At 46.4% G+C, this 25,013-nt stretch overlaps 1 protein-coding gene across 3 annotated transcripts in view; it reads left to right on the top strand.

The window, feature by feature from the left end:
• Positions 1–25,013, top strand: part of GRIN2A (glutamate ionotropic receptor NMDA type subunit 2A) — a 210,553-nt gene that overhangs the window by 103,872 nt on the left and 81,668 nt on the right. For all 3 annotated transcript variants that reach the window (XR_013979424.1, XM_080980936.1, XM_080980935.1), the window contains exon 4: positions 7,844–8,436. Coding sequence is in view for 2 of the 3 variants with exons in the window: in XM_080980936.1 (XP_080837062.1) it covers positions 7,844–8,436 (593 nt within the window). In the remaining variant the exon portion in view is untranslated. The remainder of the gene's footprint in view (positions 1–7,843; positions 8,437–25,013) is intronic.

The raw sequence follows: 25,013 nt of genomic DNA, 5'->3' as shown, positions 1-25,013 counted from the left end.
TGCTTGTTGAGAAAGCTCCTTCAGGCTGCCGTGAATCTCCAGAAGAAGGCTCAGCTAAAGCATCTCAGGTGGCAGTATTAGGAAAGGCCTTTGTATCTTGGAGAGCCGCTTTAAGGCAAGGAACATGATACTGGGCTCCATAGACCTAGGAATGGGGAAGAAATTCAATCCCGTTTGCATTTAAAGGCAAAGCTACCTCATTCACACTTTCTGAAACAATACGAGAACAGAAGCATCGCCAACCTCCAAAATGCACTCGTTTTTGAGTTTTGCAATGCAGTTCTCCAGCCAAATAATGTATACGAAAATACATATAATTGGTGTAAATTGTGCATCAAACTGCGTGATAAATGAATGAATGATAGAATCCATAGAGTTGGAAGGGACCCTGGTAGCACCTGATTTCTCGCATCACCAGTAGATTGGACTAGATCAGCGGTGGGAACCTTTTCCAGGCTGAGGATCACTTCTGGAGGCAGCAGGACAGCAGTGGGTGGAGCCAGAGGTAAAAGTGGGTGGGAGCAGTCAAATACAACATTCCTTGGTTTCCTAGAGTGGTCATGCAGGGGATGTTTGGTCCACCCAGTTGAAACTTCCTGTTCCTCCTGGGTTGGAGCATCCTTCCTTGCATGTGACTAGTGGGTGGGTGTGACCTTTCCAGACCTGGTAAAAGGCTAAGGCATGCTGCCTCTCTCTCTCTTTTCCATCTTCCTTTTGTCCTGCAAACTTCCCGGACTGCTAACTGCAGTCATTAGGTCAACCCACATATGGGGTAAACCTGTTTCTATATGCTTGTAACTTTAAGCCTTAAGCCTGCCTTCAGGGATCACACTGTGCTCTGCCTGATCATGAATCAACTTTCTTTTTATCGCTTATGAATAGGACTGTGGTGTCTTTAATCTTTTAGGAGGGATTTCAAGGGGTCTTACCGGGAAAACATTAGAACACATTTCAATCTGGACAAGCCAGATTGAATTGAGTCTTGTCTTAAGAAACTCACACGAGTTTGCAACTAGTTTTCTGCTGTGTAAAGGGGAATGCACTCTGCTAAGTAAAGAAACTTGCTGGCGCAAGTTAGGAAGGATATTAATAAACAGTATATCCCCTCCTTCCACCCTGAACATTCCCACAGCATTTACCTCTAGGAGGTGACATTCCAGCCGTGCAGAAGTCACAAGGTTTCTACATGCACAGTTCCATCCAAGGAAGCAAGAAGCATCATTTGAGGTTGAGGACACATTCCAGTTAGGCGCAAACACTTAACAAGGGTGTGGAGGAAGACTAGTAAGAAATGTGGCCTGTGGAGAGTGCCAAGGGCCAGGTGAAGAAGCCTGGAGGGCCACATCCATTCCTTAGAGCAGGGTTTCTCAAACTTGGGTCTCCAGCTGTCATTGGACTGCAACTCCTGTCATGCCTAGCCAGCAGGACCTGTGTTCAGGGATGGTGGGAATTGTAGTCCCAAACAGCTGGAGACACAAGTTTGGGAAACTCCATCTTAGAGCTACCCCATCCCTGGACTAGATGATTTTCCAACTCTGAGATTCTGTAAGGATGAAAGCTATCTCTCTGGTATGTTGGGCCCAGCTGGTTTCGAGCTTAGCATATTGAAGAACTGGCTGATGAGAGAGAAGGAGAGAAAACTTTTGGGGAAAGTCCTAAGCATCTCGTCCCTCTTGGGATTGGTTAATTTTCTCGGCTCTCTCTGCAATTAGTCTGCCTAGCCTTTTTCTTCTCCCTAAAAAAAGAGACAAGCGCTGATTTGTTGTTTGGGGGAAATGATGCAGAAGGCAGTGAAATAATAATAAAAACAAACCTCCAATGGGAATTCGAAGTGCACTGCCATCTGCCTTCATTATGAGCAGTCAGAGGGAATTACACGCTATCTCCCAGTGGTGGAGAAATCTGATAAACAGATAAATTTCATGGTAAAGTTGGACCCTCTGGCAGATGTTAGTTGGCCACTGCGAAGAAGGGAAAGGCAGAGATTTGAGCCACCTAGAAATGCCTTGTTGAGTGAAGGAATATTGCATATTGGGGCCATGTTTTAGCAAGGGAGAGAATGCCTTAGGTTGACTCCCTCCAGCCTGTCAAGACTTAAGATTCCTCCCCCCCCCAACAACCGCCATTTTTCATCTGATTATCACCAGGGCAGCAACCTTTAATCAATTGATTAAGCAGCTCTGGTTGATTAATTGTTGGAGGCTAATAAGAGCAAATTTGAACCAGTTGGGCTGCAAGCTTAAGGACATGAGAAGTGATTTGGTCCCATTGTGCTATTGCCACAAGGAATTAGAAGAAAGAATGTAATAAACGTTGCCCAAGGGTGTTGAGTCTGATGGGGCGAGCTAGCTAGCCGCTAATCTAGATGGGCCTTCTGATGTGTGATGGTCAGGTCCTGGATCTGGCTCCTGATGAGTGGGAGCTGGTGTTTCTACCAGCCAATCAGGAGAGAGAGAGAGGGAGGGAGAGAGAGGGAGAGAGGTATTTAAGTTAGATGCTGATGGTTAAAACCACATGTTTAATCAGGGTGGGAATCTCTGCTTGGATAATTGCAGGGGGTGGACTGGATGGCTCTTGAGATTCCTTCCAACTGCCCCCACCTTTTGACAGCCCCAGATTGCTCCAGGGGAGATTTGGGGCTGCCTTGACTCACCTTGGACAAATCCTGAATCAGCTCAAATTGATTGATGATCTGGGATTTGCCCACACAGGGTGCACAGCCTGACTGGCCTAAGATCACCTGGTATAGTTTTCAGATGGGTGGAGGGTTAGGACAGTGAAATTAGGGACAGAATTATTTTATTTCCAATATCTGATGTTGTGAACCGTCACAGTGCTTGTCTTGCAGATATTTCAGGTCAGCCTAGAAATGTCATAAACTTTACAAACTTGTGTTTCATGGCCCCATTGTCTGCCACCTTTTTTTTCTATACCATTCTCCTGTGTGTATCTGCCTTAGGTGGTGGGCTATTAATGTTCCTACCACAATAAATCTGTTCCTCCTTCAGACTCCTTTTTGCTTTTTGCTGTGAGAGATTCTGGTCCTTGTGTTGGGCTGGGGGTGGCCCATTCTTTCTCTTCTACTTTGTTGTCAAGCATGAAATTTGGGATTTTGCAGTTTCCGTCCTGTGAACAATCAGAACATTTTCAGAGCAGAAAACCCCGAAGGTGTGTGCCAATTAAAGCTAATGCACACCTGCTCAACGAGAGGAGAAAAAACCTAATTTATTTTTGGGTGAGCTGCTCTTACATTATGTTCCTTTGAGATGTCTGCTTTCATGAACTTCACACGCTAAAGCCAGAACGATTTGAGGCCTTGCGGGAACAAGTCCCAAAGAACTGCACAGCGCCTGTGCTGTTGTAAGCCTTGTAGCTAATGCAAATGATGGCAGTAGAGAATGCATTTACACACCCAGTACTTGGGCTAATATATATCTGTGGTTGGTGAGCAGCTATCCATGGCTTCTGCTTAAAAACATGCATAATCTCCACCAGGGTTCCTGCTTCTTTTCTCCCCTTTGGTTGATGTTCTGCATCTTGTAATGCTTGTCTTTTGTCACTAGGTGCCGCTATAGTTCTGCCCCTAGAATGCTGGCCTTAATGCTTGCAAAGGGAAGCTGCCCATTTAGCCCCCAAAAGAGCTGGTCCTCCCAGAATTCTTCATGATTGAGAAGGACCAACTGTTGTAGTTCTTAAGCAGGAGAGCAAATGTAATAAACCAACAATTTTGGGGGTGGGAAGGAGCCAGAAAAAGTATTTGCATGAGCTGACCTTTCCACCAGCAAAGTAATGATAAAAAGTAGTAAGCTCTGTTACGATGAAAGACTCGTACAGAATGCAGATAATGGAAATGAAAATTTGTGAGGCTCTAGCCCAGGGGTCAGCAAACTTTTTCAGCAGGGGGCCAGCCCACTGTCACTCAGACCTTGTGGGGGAGCAGACTATATTTTGGGGGAAAAAATGAACTAATTCCTATGCCCCACAAATAACCCAGAGATACATTTTAAATAAAAGGACACATTCTACTCATGTAAAAACACGCTGATTCCCGGACCATCCGCAGGCCAGATTTAGAAGGTGATTGAGCAGGATCTGGCCCCCGGCCTTAGTTTGCCTACCCATGCTCTAGTTGGGCAATCAGAACCCCCATGTGGTTAAAACAGCATGAGGAGGACCACACTAGCTCTGCCCAACTGTTCCTGTCCCCCCACTACAAGTTGGAGGGCTGGATGTATGCAGTGTGGAACTTTCTCTACTGGAGTGGGCTCCCTGCACAACCTTTGTCTTCCACAAGGAGATAGGACTTGCAGGAAGCCTTATCTTCTCAATATGTAGAAGGGGGTGAAGCCATGAATGGGAATGCAGCAGAGAAGATGGTACCAATGGATTCCTTCCCTCCTCTCCCTTTCATAAAATGAGGCTCAGACAGCTGGGCTTTGGGCTGAATGACCAGAATATGGCTGACTTTAGCCTTTTGGCAATGAGGTGGCAAGAATTTCAGTAGGGAGAACTGCCACCCACTTGGTTGTGTTCTGGTTTGTGTTGGAGCCATGAGGAAAGATGCAAAGCTGGAAGACCACAAAAAGCTCCGAGGGAGCTATAGAATCCCAAAAAAGGTTGGGAGCAGGCCTTCTATGCCTCTGTCTCTAGGCTCCACCCCTTGAGAGCCTAAGTCAACCCTCTGTCCTGAAGAGGAACACCCCTCATATGTTCCTCACATGTACCACAGCTTCCCTCCTGGTGCACTCCTGAACTGGTGATGTGCAGGATGAGGCATCTCCTTATTCAGGGGAAGGGGGTTTCATTTAGGTCTTGGTTCTGGCCCTACAGACCTTGGTGGCCTAGTAGACGCTATAGCTTCCTCTGGAGCTTCTTGTCCAACCACCTCAGGCCCACTGGTCTCCCTGTCTTCCACAGTCACCTCTGAGCCCTAGACCCAGCTCCTTATCTGGTGCCCCTGCAGCCTCTGATTCAATGTCCAGATAAATGGGTTGTGACACCTGCTTCCCCACAAAAAAGGACCCAACATCCCCTCACCGGTTTATGTGAATCATCCTGTCAAACATTGCTCTTTTCCCAGCTGCCAAGCCTTTCACGATCTTGGATGAGTCACATAGCGGAGCCCACCCAATCAGAGATCTCACATATGTGGGAAAATGCCATGATGTCACACGGCCAATCAGACTGGGCTGCCTGATATCATCGCTGAGTGCAAGCCTGGGAAATTCTCAAAGGGAATGTTGTTTTTAATTTCTGCTGGATATTTTATGCAGGGGCCAGGGGGGAAGAGAACTAGTTTTGACTCAAATGAAGAATGAGAGAGTTGGGTATGTTTAGCATGGATAATAATAATAATAATAATAATAATAATAATAATAATAATTTATTTATTTATACCCTGCCCATCTGGCTGGGCTTCCCCAGCCACTCTGGGTGGCTTCCAACAAAGATTAAAAATACATTAAAATGTCACACATTAAAAACTTCCCTGAACAGGGCTGCCTTCAGATGTCTTTTAAATGTCAGGTAGTTGTTTATCTCTTTGACATCTGATGGGAGGGAGTTCCACAGGGCGGGTGCCACTACCAAGAAGGCCCTATGCTTGGTTCCCTGTACCTTTGCTTCTCGCAGTGAGGGAACTGCCAGAAGGCCCTCAGCGCTGGACCTCAGTGTCCAGGCAGAACGATGGGGGTGGAGACGCTCCTTCAGGTATAAGAGGAGACTAAGAGGCGATATGCCTGGCGTGCTCTGGTCCATGGGGTCATGAAGAGTTGGACACGACTAAATGACTAAACAACAACAACAAGAGGAGATATGATAGCCAACTTCAGATATCTTAAGGACTGTCCTGTGGAAGATGGAGCAAGCCTGTTTTCTCCTGCTCCAGAGGGGAGGGCCTGAACCAATGGCTCCAAGTTACAAGAAAGCCAGAAACTGCCTCAGCCCCTAGGAGTTTGTGCCTATGTCCAACACTCCTATATAAATCCTGTTTTTGCTGATAAAGAGTTAATTCCAACTTGCTCCATGCAATTTACTGCTGGCTCGCTTCTGTCACAACCTGTATCATTTTAATAGTGAGAGCCATGCTCATGAACAGAGATTCGTAAAGGAGCAAAATGGCTCAATCGGTGTGTAGTTTGACTCCGATTGATGTGTGTGTCATCAATGAAAGGCCACCATCCACCATCCGCTCAATGACATCATTAGTTGTGATTCCTGCATTGCGGGGGTGGGGTGGGACTAGATGACCCTTTGGGTTCCCTTGTAGCTCTGTAGTTCTGTGATTATGACACGGAAGCCACTTAAGGGCAATGGCTGGTTTCTACGGAAGGTTCCAAATCTCTCAAGCCATCTTGCTTCCAAGAAAGTGAGAGCGAGAGCACGTAATGAGGCTATAGAAGATCCCTGACCACTGGTCCTGTTAGCTAGGGATGATGGGAGTTGTAGTCCCAAAACATCTGGAGGGCTGAGTTTGCCTATGCCTGCTTTAGAACAAGGATCCACAGTGTACACTGAAGGAAACCTTGACACCATGCAATATCCTTTTTCTCCCTTCGAGTAGTCAGGTTTCAATTTGAGAGCGAACACACAGGGCTCAAGAGAGGGGCTGTGTTGTTCCGAGAAAGTTAATTGCGCTCAAAACTAAATTGGCACCTGGCGTCCGATAAACGATGCAGTGTTCATTTTATGGTGAATATTGGGAGGGACACAGTCTGCGTTTGGAGAGCTGCTAATATAAACTTCTATTGTTGCATGTATGTGAGAGTTACACTCCAAATGTCTGCATCTTCATAGAATCACAGAATTGTAGAGTTGAAAGACATCTCCAGAGTTATCTAGTCCAAGCCCCTGAAATGCAGGAATAACAGCTAGGATGTTAGGATATCACAGAACTTGGAAAAGCAAAGAAAATCAACAACTAAAGTGCTAAAAGCACACAGAAACCACCCGTGCAAGGAATATGTCTGGGGCCTTTTTAGTGTAGGGGAACAAGATTAAAGGGGGTACAGTCAAACTTCCATTTTTGAACAGCTCTGCTTTTGGATGTTTCGACTCCTGAATGCCGAAAACCCACAAGTAAATGCTCCGGTTTTTGAACTCTTTTCGGAACCCGAACGTCCGACGCGGCTTCCATTTTGAGTTCCCCTATTGAATTGAGGCTTCCGCTTTCTGTTTTTGGTTTCCGAACATTTTGGAAGTCGAACAGTCTTCTGGAATGGATTATGTTCGAAAACATAGGTTCCACTGTACATGATATTCCAGCAAAACATTTAGAAGAATTTTCTGATTGTAAGAGCCATTTGACAGTTGAATGGACTCAGAAGGACTCTCCTTCAATGGAGGCATTCATTTTTTTTTTTAATATCATATTTATTAAAGTTTCCAGAAATATAGAAATACAAAGAAAAAGAAAAAGAAAAAAAAGATACTTGAAACCTTACTTTCATTACCTACTTTCTGGGACTCCCCCCCTCCCCCTCCCAATTGTATTCCCTTTTCATTAATTTGGTTCTACAAGCTCAATGGAGGCATTCAAACCCCTTGCAGGGGTTATTTAGTTATGATCCATTTATTGCAAGGCTTTGGACTAGATCAGCCTTTTTCAACCTGTGGGTCCCCAGATGTTGTTGAACTACAACTCCCATCACCCCTAGCTAGCAAGGCCAGAGCCTAGGGATGATGGGAGTTGTAGTCCAACAACATCTGGGGACCCACAGGTTGAGAACCGCTGGACTAGATGAAGCTTGGGGGTCCCTTCAACTCTACAGTTCTCTGATTCTAAACCTTACCTACAGATCAGTCTAATATTAATAAACTTCTCCCTTCCTTCCCTCCTTTGTAGGATGTGATGTCCACGTTTTTCCAGTTTGGGGCTTCCATCCAACAGGAAGCCATCATCATGTTAAAATTCATGCAATACTACGACTGGCACGTCTTCTCCTTGGTCACCAGCACTTTCCCTGGCTACCGAGACTTCATCAGCTTTATCAAGTACACTGTGGAGAACAGTTTTGTGGGCTGGGACATGCAAAACATCATCACCCTTGACACGCCCATCGGTGATGCCAAGACGACGATTCAGCTGAAGAAGATCCACTCCTCTGTCATCTTGCTTTACTGCTCGAAGGACGAAGCTGTTTACATCCTGGAGGAGGCCCGTTCCTTAGGCCTGACTGGTTACGACTTCTTCTGGATCGTTCCCAGCTTGGTTAGCGGGAACATGGAAATTACTCCCAAAGAGTTCCCTGCGGGGCTGATTTCGGTGTCCTATGACGAGTGGGACTACCGGTTGGATGCCCGGGTACGCGATGGCCTTGGGGTTATTGCTACGGCTGCATCAGCCATGTTGGAAAAGTATTCGTTCATCCCTGAGACAAAGACGAGTTGCTACGGACAGCAGGAGAACGGAGAACGGCCATCTCACAGGCTGCACAAGTAAGGCTTCCTCTGCTCATTTGTTCTTTTAAAAATTGTGATATCTGCAGCTTTTGAGATCTGGGGGGAAATTAGCTGATCTGTGTAGATCAAGGGTGAGGAATTGGTGGCCCTGCTGTTGCTGGACAGCAGCTGCCACCATTGGATTGTTACGTGGGGCTGCCGAGAAGGCAGTGAGGGAACTGGCAGAAGGCCCTTGGCGCTGGACCTCAGTGTCCGGGCTGAACGATGGGGGTGGAGACACTCCTTCAGGAATACTGGACTGAGGCCGTTTCAGGCTTTCGAGGTCAGCACCAACACTTTGAATTGTGCTTGGAAACACCTGCACTAGTTGCCATGTCACCTCAATTCAAGGCGCTCACACCAGTCTTTACAGGCCTAAAGGACTCAGGCCCCAAATACCCAAAAGACCACCTCCTTCCCTACAGATCTTCTTGGGTGTTAAGACTGGCAAAAAGGGGGGGGTGGATATATTGGTAGTTCCTCTGCCCTCAGAACCTTTGGGAGTGGCAGCCTGGGAGAGGGTCTTCTCTGTGGTGGCCCCTCATTTGCAGCACTCCCTCCCCACATTAGACAGCTTCCAGGGAATGCTAAAGACCCCCCTCTTTACCTTAGCTTGTGACACTCAAGGTGCATATTTAAAGGATCCACTTTATATCTATAATTGTTTGCTGCTTTAAACTTTTTTTAAGATTGTGTTTTAATTGCTGTAGCCCAGCTTGGAACCTTAGAGTGAAGGATGAGTAATAAATTGTATAGTAGTAATAATAATAATCCTTGACCATTGGCAGTGGAGACTGGGGCTGATGGGAGTTGGAGTCCAGCAACATCTGGAGAGCTTCAGATTCCCCACTCCTAGTGCAGATGATGATGGTGATGTTTCATGCACCTTACTTCCTGATGTGGCAGGAAGCTCTGCAGGCAGCATTTTGCAGTGTGCAAGGAGGTCAGGACCTCAGATCAGATACCCGAGCAGTGGAACTCAAGTTCTGCTACCCTTTATACCAATGAGGCAGCTTGAGGAACGAGTTACCAACCCACTGTTTGTATAGCACCACAACTGGAGGTGGCCAAAGGGTGATATTGCAAGCCCTTATTTTAAATGCTTGCAAACCTTTCTCTTGGGGGACTGTGGGAACGCAGACTCTAACCTGGTCTGTCCTTCTCTTTGCATCATAGGAGACATACAGTGGTACCTCGGGTTAAGTACTTAATTCGTTCCGGAAGTCCGTTCTTAACCTGAAACTGTTCTTAAGCTGAAGCACCACTTTAGCTAATGGGGCCTCCCTCTGCCACCGCGCCGCGGGAGCACGATTTCTGTTCTCATCCTGAAGCAAAGTTCTTAATCCGAGGTACTATTTCTGGGTTAGCAGTGTCTGTAACCTGAAGCGTCTGTAACCCGAGGTACCACTGTAATTGAAATAAGTCTCTCACTTTATGAAATGTTGTTAGGGGAATTTAGAGGGTTTTGTGTACAATTATTTTTAATGGCCAACTGCTCTGATAGTCAAGGATCTGTCGCTGCAGATGAAGCACATAATGAGCACATTGAGAAAGGGAAACTGTATTCATGAAATGAGTAGCTGCTTGATGAGTCAAAGTTGCGTTCAGAACATCACAAAACTGCTAATTTAGGGCTGTTCCAAGTGACCTGTTTATGGAACATTCATTGTGATTTGTTTGCGGGGAGATTAGAGGATGTTGGCTATTTACTGAGCATTCATTGTGATGTGTTTGGAGAGAGGTTAGATGACGTGTCAAAGCAAGTGATATCCCATGCTTTCCAGCGCATTTCCCCTTCACTTTCCTTACAGTAAAAAGTCCAGTCTTGTGGGGAGTAGATTTGTTGTGCAAGGCTTTAATTGTCCAACATTGACTGGGATGTGATAGAATCTGACCCCCAAATAACAATAGAACATAGAACATAGAAATGCCCTTAGTCTCAGGTCACACCACACCACATATGTAAAGCACATTTATACCACTTTAACAGTCATGACTCCCCCCCCGAAACATGGGAACTGTAGTTCACTCTCCAAAAAGCTATAATTCTCAGCACCTTTAATAAACTACATTTCACCAGGAAATCATGCACTTTAAACATATGATGTGGCTATCTAACCACTTAGATCTTTCCTCCCCCTCACTTTCCCTGAACGGCACATATTTTTCATAAAGTTTCATTTCTTTCAAACAAGGAGCCTTGCTTTCCTGCTCCTACAGAGAGTCAGATATCGATCGTGCCCTTTTTCAGACTCTGCTATTATTTGCGTTGCTGAAAGGGAATGAGACCTTGAAAACAATTCTTCACATAAGTTGTGACAGTGTAAGGCACGTTCACACAATTGTTGGGTTGATTGTTTGGCAAAGTTGTTGCGGGGGGCACCTCTGAAAAAACACACAATTGACCCTACCTCTTCTCGTGACTGATAATAATAATAATAATAATACTTTATTTATACCCTGCCCATCTGGCTGGGTTTCCCAAGCCACTCTGGGCGGCTTCCAACAAATTATTAAAAATACATTAAAACACCAGTCATTCAAAACTTCCCTAAACAGGGCTGCCTTTAGATGTCTTCTAAACATCAGATAGTTGTTTATTTCCTTAACATCTGATGGGAGGACGTTCCACAAGGCGGGCGCCAGCACCGAGAAGGCCCTCTGCCTGGTTCCCTGTAACTTCGCTTCTCACAGTGAGGGAACCGCCAGAAGGGCCTCAGCGCTGGACCTCAGTGTCTGGGCAGAACAATGGGAGTGGAGACGCTCCTTCTCACAAATTACTCTTCAAAACCAGAGATTTGGGACATATCCAGTGTTAGGGCAAAGTCTTACCCTTTGCCTAGCTACTCACTGAGACCACGGCTACACCTGAATGCCATGTAATTGAACTTATGCATCATAGTGACCTCCACATTAAAGTCTTTTGGGGGGAAACTGTGTTGGTACTCCAAAGACTGCATCTACCAGTAAGAATACTTCCCCACCAGTTCCTTTCTCCTCTCTCAAGACGCCACATCAGGCTTTGTCTCCTCTTCCTCCTTTCCTCCCCTGGATTCCATGACTCTGTCAGAGGCTTATAAAATATCAGGAGGAGCCAAATGATTGCATCCCCTTATCATAAGGTTACCAAATGTCCCCGTTTCCCGGGGACAGTCCCTGGATTTACAAATCAGATGACAAAATCCATCTATTTAGTAGGAAATTGAAAAGTGTCCCCAGATTCATTGAAAAAAATCTGGTAACCTTCCCTTATCAGCTGCTTCCTTATTTACCTGCAGCCCCTCCTGCCTGATCACTGGCCAATCTGTCTGGTATGTTATTCCTGAATGGTTGGAATCATTCAAGGAAAAATTAAATACAGCAGAGAGGGAAACATGGGATAGACTGGGAGCAGCCGCCGAGACCACATAACACTGGTCCTGAAAGACCTACATTGGCTCCCAGTACATTTCCGAGCACAATTCAAAGTGTTGGTGCTGACTTTGAAAGCCCTAAATGGCCTCGGCCCAGTATACCTGAAGGAGCGTCTCCACAATGAGGTCCAGCGCTGAAGCCCTTCTGGCAGTTCCGTCACTGTGAGAAGCGAAGTTACAGGGAACCAGGCAGAGGGCCTTCCTGGTAGTCTCGAGAGAGACAGAGGCCAACAACAACAACAAAATTTCTCCTGAGACCCCAGAGAAATAAATTATGAAAACCTGTATTCTCGTACATACACCACAACTTATAGCAGTGCACATCTGTAGAACACATTCTTTTTATGTGACCCACAAATTAATTATAAACCTTTGGAACTGGTCTTTGATATTCTGGAGATTTTGCAAATGAAATGAAGCTCCTCCATTCTCCCGCGAAGATTTCTTTATGCTTTGTTCCTCTAGCCAGTCTTGATTTGTGAGTCAATTTCCCCCCGCAAGGGCAATACATCATACTCTCTTGTACCAAGCATTCGAGTTCGCAACTTTTAAGTCCTTCTGGAATGTGGCTATCACCATACATGCAGCTATTAAGAGAAATCCAATTAGTAGTTTATCCACCAAGTCCTGATTCTCATTTGAATACAGATTCAGTTACACAAGCTCTGGAGACTTTGTGACATGCTGGTGTGTGATTTTACTCATCTCATTAAATGCTTGTTCCCCAAAATTTACCACCTGGGGGCATGTCCACCACAAGTGCCTATAGCTGCCTCTGTCCCCACACCCTCGCCAGCACATAGATGACATTATGTTTATGCATATATGAAAGCTGCCTATTCCAGAAGCTGCAGTGAGTCATAGCTATCAACCGTCCCTTATTTGGCGGCAAAGTCCCTTATCCCAGCACCGTGTCCCGCTGCTGTCCCTTATTGATGATGTCCCTTAAATTTCCCGGGTTTCAAAGGAAGCAGCTCCTCTCCCTCCCTCCCTGCCGGCCAGGGAGGAGGGAGGCTCCAACTGTGTTGCTTGGCTGCATTGCTCACCCAATAAGGAGTCTAAGAACGACTGGGGGGTGGAGCTTGCATGCCTTGTGCCGATCAAATCGGCCGCGTTGCCTGGGGACTCGCCTTTGCTCAGCGCTTCCCAGCGGAGAGGTGACGGTGGTTTTCCTTGCTGCATCCCCTTTGCTGGGTTGCTGCGCTGTGGGAACCACCGCTGCTGCCTGGGCTTTCTGCCTTTGGCTTGGAGGGGCTCAGAAGTTGAACATACCTGTGCTTGGAAAATCCCTTATTTTGGCTGCTGATCCCTTATTTTCGAGGCTGCTGGTCCCTTATTTTCAAATCTGTAAGTTGACAGCTATGCAGTGAGTGTAGAAGGAAGCAGCTAAGCTGCTCATGGGGACAGGTTACTGGCAACATGTTGCTTTTTTGCTCAGAGAGCTTCCAATTTGTTACCGGTCCGGGTTCAAAAATTATTTATTATTACATAAATGCTGTAAAATGTTATACCTGATTTCCTTCCCTAATTGTATAATAACAATAAATGTACTATATAACCACAAATAAGTTACATTTGCATAGACTTTCAGTTCCTGTAGAAACATATCCATAAATATTCACCTAATCAAAAAACCACAATATCCTACGCTCCCCAGTATAACATAGATCATCATATCGCTACGATACATTTTGTTCTTCCTATTATTAAACACCTTAATCTATGCTCCTGGATCATAACTTATTTTAAGATGTTTGGCTTCCCCCAAACTATGAATATCGATTTGCTGAATCTTGTTCTTTGCTGTTCCAACAGGAGAAGAGCAAACTTAATTTCTCAATGCACTCGTTTTCTCATTGCTAAATGAAGCCAGAGGAGCTGGCTTGTAAAATTTTTATTTCCCTTTGAGAAATAAAACATTGCACCTTAAGAGTCCACCATCACCGGCTCATGAAATAGGCTTCTCCTTCTGGATAAAGTTGGAATAAGGCAGTGCCAGTTTGGAAGAAAAATGAATAACTCTCGCCATCCTTCCTAACGACACTCATTCAAACACATCCAGTGGTTTCACAGGATGAAGCTAGGAAATGGACTCTGTGGAGAAACTCTCACCCTTTGCTAAAGCCATCTGAGTATGCCTCTGTTTCCACAGGCCTTGCATTACTGATTGCGCCCAAGATAGCTTTGATACGGACCACATTTCATTAATGACTTTAATCCCTTGCACCTTAAATAATTTGGTTGAGCTGGGACCGAGATCTTAATTAGAGCAACTCTCATTTCACGCATGGCTGCCTTTCGATGGGCTTACCTGCCGGAGTCGGCTTGCAACACCACTTGCAAATATTTTGCTTCCTTTTTGCTTTGCTTTTCTTTTTTTTAAAAAAATCCAAACTATAATGCTTAAAAAGGTTGACGTTGCATATTCCGGAAGCACTGGGATAGATCAGGGGGTCTGAGATGGGCACATGTGGAACCCTCCTGCCTCTTCCCCGCCCCCATGCCAGTAGCTGGCAGAGCCAGAGGGGAAAGTAGGTGTGGCCATTTCACACAGTAAAAGCCAAAGAGTTCTATATACCGTATTTTTCACTCCACAAGACGCACCTGATTATAAGATGCACCTAGTTTTTAGAGGAGGAAAACAAGAAAAAAATTATTCTGAACGAAACAGTGGATGTATGATTTTTGCGGTTCATGCTGTGGCCACAGACATGTGATCTGATGGTGAATTTGGGGTGACCCAATGCAAAATTCCTGAGGATCCATGGGCTTTTACCTCCCCCCTCCCAGGCAGCCTCCTAGCCTCCCTTATCTCTCTCCTGATCCCACCAACCAGCTGTTTCCTTTCAATACTCCCTTCTCTCTTGTTTGCCTTAGTGTCTTTTCCTTAGCTGGAGCAGATTTTTGCTCCTCTTTTTCTTCTATTTCTCTCCTTATTGCTTTAGTCTTCCTGTTTTCCCCCTTTGCAAGTTTGCTGTCTTTACCACCCCCCTCTCAGGCAGCCTCCTTTATTGCTAGCACCCCTTATCTCCCTTCCGAAAGCTTGCTGATCAGCAGCTTTGTTTCAACACCCACTTCCTCTTTCAAAAGAAGAAGAAGAAGAAGAAGAAGAAGAAGAAGAAGAAGAAGAAGAAGCAGCAGCAGCATGATCTGCTTTTTGCTCCTGGGCAATTCGGCTCCAGGGACCGCGCATTCGCTCCATAAGACACACAGACATTTCCCCTTACTTTTTAGGAAGAAAAAATGTGTCTTATGGAGGCAAGCAAGAAGCATTACAGAGCAGGGACATGTTCCAGGCAAGCAAGAGCACTCAGGAAAGGTGTGGATGAGTGCTGATGATGAGGAGACCCCTCAGGGCCATTTTGAGAGGTCTATAGGGCCACATATACCCAGCCTCTGTTTTTAAGGCAATGCCACGAGGCGTAAATCAACAGTGACATTATGACGCCTTGTTTGCATACACACCATCCTTCCGGACATCCTCATTAAAAAGCTGACTGACATGAACCTTTCTTCTACCATCTGTGACTGGATTAAAGACTTTCTGATAGATTGGACACAAACAGTGAGGATTGGACATATAACATCTAATTCCTTAAAAATCAGCACTGGCACACCACAGGGATGTGTGCTAAGTCCCTACCTGTATTCATTGTATACATACGATTGTGTATCATCTGACCCGTCTACTGCAGTTATTAAGTTTGCAGATGACACCACCATAATGGGTTTAATAACAGGTGGAGACGAATCAGTGTATAGAGGGGAGGTCCAAAAAATATCTACATGGTGCCTAGGGTACAACTTGCACCTTAATATCAGCAAGACAAAGGAGATGGTGTTGGACTTTCGGAGGAAGAGAGGAGAACTAGCCCCACTGTACATCACGGAGGGCTGTGTGGAGAGAGTCTCTTCCTTTCAATTCCTAGGAGTTTATCTCAGTGAAGACCTTACTTGGAAAATAAATACAACCCAGGTGGTTAAGAAAGCCCAAAAGAGACTCTGTCTCCTCAGAGTATTGTGAAAGAACGATGTCAATCAACATTTGATGATCTCTTTCTACCGGTCAACAATAGAAAGTGTCCTTTCATCACGGTATGGTACGCTGGTTTGACAGCAACTGATAGGAAGTGCCTACAGAGGGTGGTGAATACAGTGCAATATATTATGGGCTGTCCCGTGAATCCGCTGGATGAAATAGTGGAAGAACGTTGCCTCAGGAGAGTGAGGAAAATTCTCAGGGATGATTCACACCCTGGCCAGCAATTTCTTGATCTCCTGCCCTCAGGCAGAAGATATAGAAGCATGATTAGTCGCATCAACAGGGTAAAAAACAGCTTCTATCCGTGGGCTGTTAGGCTGCTGAATGAAAAGATAACAACAGGACAACTGACTTTCGGGTTTGGTGGCTGTGCGTCAGTAAACGAGGGGAATTAAGACTAAGAAATCTGAGTGGGGGGTGCTCGTGTAATCTCACTGTATACAAGTTGTACAAGTGACAATAAAGTATTTCAATACTGGTGTTACACACAACCCAACCCAATCTCCAAGAGGTGAGAGACTCGGGGGATCTACCGAGGGTCTGGTTCCTTGGAAGGAAGGTCAGTGGAGATGTCTTTAGGATGTATGGTTTTATTTACACACATATCTACAACCTGAGCATAGGGTACAGGGGCTCACAGCATCATCACCCGAACAGATCTTGCTTCCCCATTAGGTCTCCCAGGAAGGCTTGAGCCCAGCCCAGGGCACAGCATGGCCCTGTGTCCCCAGCTTACAGCACCAGTCCATCTCTTTATCACAGCTTCTCCTATACAAAAGGTCCCCTTAGCTTATTGTTCTACACCCTAGAATAATGTGGCACCCAACCAAGTTAGCTGGGGAAAGGTCCACTCATTTGTCTCTATGGCAACCTTTTTGCTGTCCAGCCAAAGCCATTACCTTAACAAAGGAACTGGTTGGGCTGGCTTAGCAACCTCTTCGACTACATTCTAAGCAAACTTGGAAAGGACCCAGACTGATTTCCCCAAACTAATAACACTATAGTCATACCTCGGGTTACAGGTGCTTCAGGTTGCGTTTTCTCGAGTTATGGACCTGCTGAAACCTGGAAGTACCAGAATGGGTTACTTCTGGGTTTCGGGGGTTGCGCATGCACAGAAGTGCTGAATCGCAACCCACGTGTGCGCAGACACACCACTGCGGATTGCAAACACTGCGGGTTGCAAACGTGCATCCCGCACGGATCACATTCACAACCCGGGCGTCCACTGTACTCTCCATACCACGTTCACAGGGCCAGCCCCACCATGATCCAGAGTGAGGCATCTGCCTCAGGCAGTGGGTACTGGAGGATGGAAGCAGCCTCCCTGGCTGCTCCCGTTCTTCTGAGCTGGCAGTCCCTAAGGGTGACGGCAGTTCAAAGATGGAGTTGAGTCTTTATTAGCAAAAACACGATCTCCATAGACTTGGTTGAGTGTCAGGCCTAATGAGCAGAGCACCTCATTCCCAGTAATCTTCCTCCATGAAAATCAGCTCTCTTCTGGTTCTGGGAAACAAGGCGGAGGGGAGCTTATCACAGCAGAAAACACCCATGACTCTTCACCAGCCTGATCCATCTCTGCCTCTGGGCCAGAGGTATAGCATTGGTGGGGTGAGGGAGGGCCCTTTTCCTGGGTTCATTTTTCCCCAGGATGCATTTTGCTCCTCGCGCTGCCTCTGCCAGCCTCCCGCTGCTTTGCGAGTCCGATCCCACATCCCAGTTAAAGTGCTCATTTTAACATCCTTAAAATATCAGTGACTTTCCTTCTTCTCTTTCTGTGGTTCATTTTGTAGATCTTATATCCCTGCATATTTTACAAAAACTGTACATTTCTGCATTCCATTATTCCACCCATCAAAACTTATTTACACTGTTGGATTTATTTTAATGCTGCCAGCCTTTTCAGCTGTACACAGTTATTTCCCATATATTCAAGAAATGTTTTCCAATCTTCTCTAAATGTATGTTCTTCTTGTTCTTTTATTCTATATGTTAAGTCTACAAGCTGCACATATTCTGTCAACTTAAGTTGCCATATTTTGACTGGGATCTCACTCGTTTTCCATCTTTTGGGCTAGCAAAACACGGGCACAGTAGTGGCATACATAAATAACCTTTTTTAACACTGAAAATTTCAGTCTGAATCATCCCCGAAAGAAAGAACTCTGGTTTTTTTTGGGGAAAGTAATTTTAAACATTTTTAAAATTCATTAAGGAAAAAAATGGATCATTTCCCAATACCCTTTTACAAGTCCAGTTTCTGCCTCTGATTCTGAACTTCTCTCTGCCATAGACTCTCTGCGCTCACTAAGCCCTGTCACCTCTCCAGCTTCCAACACTTCCTCTTCCTAGTCTTTGCGTGTTCAGACCCAGATACCTCCCCCCTAAATAAAGACACATTTGCCTCAAATTTTAGTTTTGGTTTTTGGCAGAATTTAGGCCACAACTTTATTGATTACCGAAAGTGAGTGGTTGCATAGGGTCTGGTTCGACTAGCTCCCTGCACCCTTTCAGGCAGCGCTGACCCAGGGTTCCAGCATAGGTCAGCCAAGGGTGAACACCTGGGTAGGCAAAAAGCCGGGCACATATTATGTTCACCACCCAGATGCCCCCATGGACTCAGGCACGGGCACAACCCCCTCTCGGGGGTTGACCAAACCAGTTGAGTCATGGATTCCTTTAACGGAATACCCTTCACATAGGGATGGCGAGAGCATTCTCCCATCCCTATCACCTGAACCAGAGCCTATCTGCAACCTTACAAGTTGTCACGATTTGCTACGTGGCAGGCGAAACCCAAATGGCAACAGCCAGTCAGCCAAGTGGGGAAAATTCCTGCTGTGCCCCTGTCCAATGACAAACGACACTTGATGGCATAGCAAGGTCAAGCAGAAGAAGAAGAAGAGTTTGGATTTGATATTCCACTTTATCACTACCCGAAGGAGTCTTAAAGTGGCTAACATTCTCCTTTAAATTCTCCTTTAAAAAATGCCCTAAAAGTAGGGAGAGGTGGGCGGTTGTTCCGAATGCACGAGCCGAAAGATGAAGCTCTGGGTCATGTGCATGGGTATATATAGGTCCCTCAATCTGTTTGGACGGCGCCCCATTGGCCAGATTAAACCCAACATCAAGGGACCTACCAATCAGGTGTTGTGGCTATCCAATCTTACCCACCCACAACACACGAGGTCGGTCTCCATGTCTCACCGCAACACGTGCCCTCTTTTAGGGAGGACACGATTTCCTCTCTTTTCCCTCTGACCACTCATCGTCGTCTCACCACCACTCCCTGGGCTCTGAGCCTTCTTCCCTTGGTAGTTCCCCAGCTGGCTCCTTCCGCCATTCCTCTGTGTCCAACCAGTCTATGATGTTGGCTTCCACCAGGTCTAAACAATCCCACGGTGAGACCAATCATTAGCCAGACAGCAGGAGCAGACCAGGATGTGCAGGCCTAGTTTTGAGCACATCTGGAGCTGGGCCCCAAATCTTCTGCCCTTGGCTGTCATCGGGGGCTGCATGCAGAGTTTACAGTTACTAGAGGTGGCGGCTATTATAAGGTGGCTGTTGATGATTATCCGTTAATGGAGATCTCCGATTACACTTAAAACAACAGCAGCAGCAGCAACAGCAGCAACAACAGTTCATCCATCAAAACGCTTGCATGCTCTGCCATCGCAGGAAGCAGACTTAATTGTGTGTGGCTTCTTTCCCCAGCATTGTGTTTTCAAGGCTGCCTTACAAGTTGTTGTTTGTTGTTATTTTGCAATGCAGAAGTCAATACATATGTCAGGGATGGGGGAAATGGCATAATGAGAGAAGGCATTTCAAAGGCTCCACTTGTGACTTTTAAAAAATCTGGATACGAGTGAGTTAAAGGAGCAGTTCGTGTTACAGATTTGTTCACTCAGTGGCTTGTTGTTGTTGTTGTTTAGTCGTTTAGTCATTTCCGACTCTTCGTGACTCCATGGACCAGAGCACGCCAGGCACTCCTGTCTTCCACTGCCTCCCACAGTTTGGTCAAACTCATGCTGGTAGCTTAGAGAACACTGTCCCACCATCTTGTCCTCTGTCGTCCCCTTCTCCTTGTGCCCTCCATCTTTCCCAATATCAGGGTCTTTTCCAGGGAGTCTTCTCTTCTCATGAGGTGGCCAAATATTGGAGTCTCAGCTTCAGGATCTGTCCTTCCAGTGAGCACTCAGGGCTAGAATCATAGAATCATAGAATCATAGAATCATAGAGTTGGAAGAGACCACAAGGGCCATCGAGTCCAACCCTCTGCCAAGCAGGAAAAACCATCAGAGCACTCCTGACATATGGTTGTCAAGCCTCTGCTTAAAGACCTCCAAAGAAGGAGACTCCACCACACTCCTTGGCAGCAAATTCCACTGTCGAACAGCTCTTAACTGTCAGGAAGTTCTTCCTAATGTTTAGGTGGAATCTTCTTTCTTGTAGTTTGGATGCATTGCTCTGTGTCCGCTTCTCTGGAACAGCAGAAAACAACCTTTCTCCCTCCTCTATGTGACATCCTTTTATATATTTGAACATGGCTATCATATCACCCCTTAACCTCCTCTTCTCCAGGCTAAACATGCCCAGCTCCCTTAGCCGTTCCTCATAAGGCATCGTTTCCAGGCCTTTGACCATTTTGGTTGCCCTCCTCTGGACACGTTCCAGTTTGTCAGTGTCCCTCTTGAACTGTGGTGCCCAGAACTGGACACAGTACTCCAGGTGAGGTCTGACCAGAGCAGAATACAGTGGCACTATTACTTCCCTTGATCTAGATGCTATACTCCTATTGATGCAGCGCAGAATTGCATTGGATTTTTTGGCTGCCGCGTCACACTGTTGGCTCATGTCAAGTTTGTGGTCAACCAAGCTGATTTCCTTCAGAATGGAGAGGTTTGATAAGGGGCACTAAGTGGCTACTAACCCCAATCGCTGTGTTCTACCTCCACTGTCGGAGGCAGTGTGCCTGTGAATACTGGCTGCAGAAAACCTCGGGAGGGGAGAGTAGCCATGAGCATCCCCCTCTAGGGAGGAAGGCTGCGGCTCCGAGGTTTCTTATTTTAGAAAGAAAGGGTGAGTAAGGGGGAGCGCGATTGGAGTTTACAAAAGTATACGTGGCATGGGGGAAACGGATAGAGGAATGTTTGCCTCCCCATCTCTCATAACACTAAAACTCAGGGACACCCAGTGGAGCTGAATGTTTGAGAGATAAAAGGAAGCACATATTCGTGCAGTATAGGGTGCTTTGGGTTAAACCACACAGCCTAGGACTTGCTGATCAGAAGGTTGGTGGTTCGAATCCCTGCAATGGGGTGAGCTCCCGCTGCTCGGTCCCTGCTCCTGCCAACCTAGCAGTTCAAAAGCACGTCAAAGTGCAAGTAGATAAATAGGTACCACTCCGGCGGGAAGGTAAACGGCGTTTCTGTGTGCTGCTCTGGTTCACCAGAAACGGCTTAGTCATGCTGGCCACATAACCCGGAAGCTGTACGCCGGCTCCCTTGGCCAATAAAACGAGATGAGCACCGCAACCCCAGAGTCGATCAGGTCTCTTTACCTTTACCTTTATTCGTGCAGTGCAGAGCGAACTTGTGGAGCGCACACCTGCAGGAGGCAGTGAAGGCCCCAGACATGAGTGGCTTTAAAAGAGGACTTGACAGATTCATGGAAGGAGAAGGCTACCAATGGCTACTGGCCATGATGGCTCTGTCCTGCCTCTGCAGTTGTAGGCAGTAATGCTTTTGAATACTAGGATCCGCAGGAGGGCAGAGGGCTCTTGTGCTTGGGTCCTCCTTGCAGGTTTTCCACAGGCATCTGGTTGGCCACTGTGAGAACAGGATGCTGGATTAATAATAATAATAATAATAATAATAATAATAATAATAATAAATTTTATTTATACCCCGCCCTCCCTGGCCATAGCCGGGCTCAGAGAGGCTAACACCAAGTATAAAACAATTGATTAAAATGCAACTTAAAAACAAGATTAAAATACAACATTAAAATGCAGCCTCATTTCAGTAGAAACTCAAATCAATAAACTTTTTGGGGATGGAAACGTCAAATCTTCACCAAGGCCAACTATCCAGACTGGTCCTACGTGGGCCAGAAAAAGTCCCCAAATAGGAGTTCCATCACAGAAGGAAAAAGGAAAAAGAAAAGAGGGGGAGGGGATTAGATGGGCCACTGGCCTGATCCAGTAGCCTCTTCTTATGTTCTTAATTAAGGGACACGGGTGGCGCTGTGGGTTAAACCACAGCGCATAGGACTTGCCGATCAGAAGGTTGGCGGTTCGAATCCCCATGACGGGGTGAGCTCCCGTTGCTCGGTCCCTGCTCCTGCCAACCTAACAGTTCAGAAGCATGTCAAAGTGCAAGTAGATAAATAGGTACCGCTCCAGTGGGAAGGTAAACGGCGTTTCCATGTGCTGCTCTGGTTTGCCAGAAGTGGCTTAGTCATGCTGGCCACATGACCCAGAAGCTCCCTTGGCCAGTAAAGTGAGAGGAGCACCGCAACCCCAGAGTCAGCCACAAATGGACCTAATGGTCAGTGGTCCCTTTACCTTTTACCTATGTTCTTAATTACTCTAAGTCCCCCCCCCCCCCAATGCACAGGCCTATGTGCATGATAGGAAGGTCATAGCTCTGCAGTGGAGCATCTTCAGAATGTCTGCAGTTCAGTCCCTGGCATCTCCAGAGTTGCTGGTTTTGTGACCGCTCCAAGTAGACAACATGGAGCAGAACTAAATGGAGCATAAAATGATGCGTTTGTTGTTTTTTTGTTCATTTATTTAATTTGTACGTTGCCCTTCATCTGAGGATCACAACGTGGTTTGCAATATAAAAACACAAAAATGCATACCATGGTAACATGGTGTAGAGAAAGTAGACAGTTTTTCTCTAATATAATACTAAACCCAGAGTCGTTCAATGAAGCTGAATTTTGCATGATTCAGTTCATCCAAAAAGGGCATCATTTTTCTATGTGATTTAGCAGACAGCTCATATAAAAACTGCGGACAGTCGGAGCTATCTTAGGCCATGTTCACACCATATATTTAAAGTGCTGTGGTGCCACTTTAAACAGCCACAGCTTCCCTTCAAGAACTCTGGGAGCTGTTAAGGGTGCTGAGAGTTGTTAAGAACCCCCCTATTCTTCTCACAGAGCTACAGTTCCAAGAGCACCATGCAAAGAGAGATTGGCTGTGAAACTGCTCTGGTCTCCCTATTCAGCACTCATTTCATCACCACTGCCCAGTCATGACCTGTGGCCATGGGGACTGGTAGGGCGGAAGGCAGGGAGCCCCACAGTAGGTGGCGCCAGAGAGCCAACAGCAGGCAGAGCCAACTCATTCTAGTTCTGTCTCCACCGTCCTCCCTGCTGAGTTTTACAAGGGTAACACTGAGGCTAAGGAAGTGGAGGAGGAAGCCGATAGCGAGGGCCACCTCTTGGACTGGGTGTAAGTAAGATGGCAGACAAGCGAGGAATGACTGAGGGCAGATTGTCATTGGCAGTGCCCCATTTGCCCAAATAGAGAAGCCTCCACTGTTCCTCTCCAGCCCTGCACCACTCCCTTTTTGACTGCTTTTACTTGGTCGGCATGTTTTTTGCCTCCTGGTTGCTTGATTGCCTGGAAGTCATTTTGGACTCACAGCTGTCCATGGAGGTGCAGGTCAATTCTGTGTCCAGAGCAGTTGTCTACCAGCTCCATCCGGTACGCAGGCTGAGACCCTACCTGCCTGCAGACTGTCTCGCCAGAGTGGTGCATGCTCTAGTTATCTCCCGCTTGGACTACTGCAATGCGCTCTACGTGGGGCTACCTTTGAAGGTGACTCGGAAACTACAACTCATCCAGAATGCAGCAGCTAGACTGGTGACTGGGGGTGGCTGCCGAGACCATATAACAACCAGTCCTGGAAGACCTACATTGGCTCCCAGTATGTTTCTGAGCAAAATTCAAAGTGCTGGTGCTGACCTTTAAAGCCCAGTATACCTGAAGGAGCATCTTCACTCCCATTGTTCAGCCCGGACACTGAGGTCCAGCTCTGAGGGCCTTCTGGCGGTTCCCTCACTGCGAGAAGCAAAGTTACAGGGAACCAGGCAGAGGGCCTTCTCGGTGGTGGCACCCACTCTGTGGAATACCCTCCTACCACATGTCAAGGAAATAAACAACTATCTGACTTTTGGAAGACATCTGAAGGCAGCCCTGAATTGGGAAGTTTTTAATGTTAGATGTTTTATTGTGCTTTTAATATTTTGCTGGGAGCCGCCCAGAGCGGCTGGGGAAACCCAGCCAGTTGGGCGGGGTAATTTATTATTATTAGGTGTATGTGTGTAGAAAACACTCTGGAGTGTAGGAAGTTAAAAGTCCCATCTGTGGGTCCTTCCACTTTTGCCTCTGGTCCCACCAGACCCCAGAAGGTTCTCCCTGAACCAGGACCCGAAAAATCTCCTACCCTTGTTTTAGCTCATCAGAAGATGTAACGGCAATGCCTGCATCTGTTTGAGTCGTATGTTTGCAAACTCGGTCGAAAGTCTCAGACCGTTTCTGGTCTCCCTGCTTTGGAGGAAAGTTTCCACATTTCCACGCTGACATGCACAGAGTGGGCTGTTCTGTTTGCTTTCAACATAGGCTCTTGATAGTCTGCAAACAGCCACTTGTTTCTACTTTGCTTTCGATGCAGCGTTCCTGCTAATCATTTTTATTGTATTACCGTAACTGGCCACAAGGTGTCTCCGTTGCTTTTCTGAATCGCTGTTGAAATCGCGCACGTTTTTAATAATCCCATTAAGAGTTTATATGGAAAAGTTTCTTTTCAACGATTGGACCTGGTTCTCTGACATCCCTCTCTAGGGCAGGCTCTGGTTCGTTTGGTGTCAAATCCAAATGTTAACACGGGGGAACAAAGCAATAGGAAGTTCAGAGGGTTGTAGGAAGCGGCCTTTTATCGAGTCCGTTCAGCTAGATCAGTATTGTCAGCGCTAAGCAGGGCGGAAACGCCAGGTGCTGCTACATCACAACTCCCATAATCCCTGTTGGGCCATTCTGGCTGGGGCTGATGGGAGCTGGACTCCAACAACATCTGGAGGGCCACAGATTCTATGTCCCTGGCCTA

The sequence above is a fragment of the Podarcis pityusensis genome, assembly GCF_964106645.2.
Source record: "Podarcis pityusensis genome assembly, chromosome: 14".
NCBI lineage: Eukaryota > Metazoa > Chordata > Lepidosauria > Squamata > Lacertidae > Podarcis > Podarcis pityusensis.
Note: the sequence above shows the minus strand (reverse complement) of the source record. Positions and strands in the feature narration are given on the sequence as shown.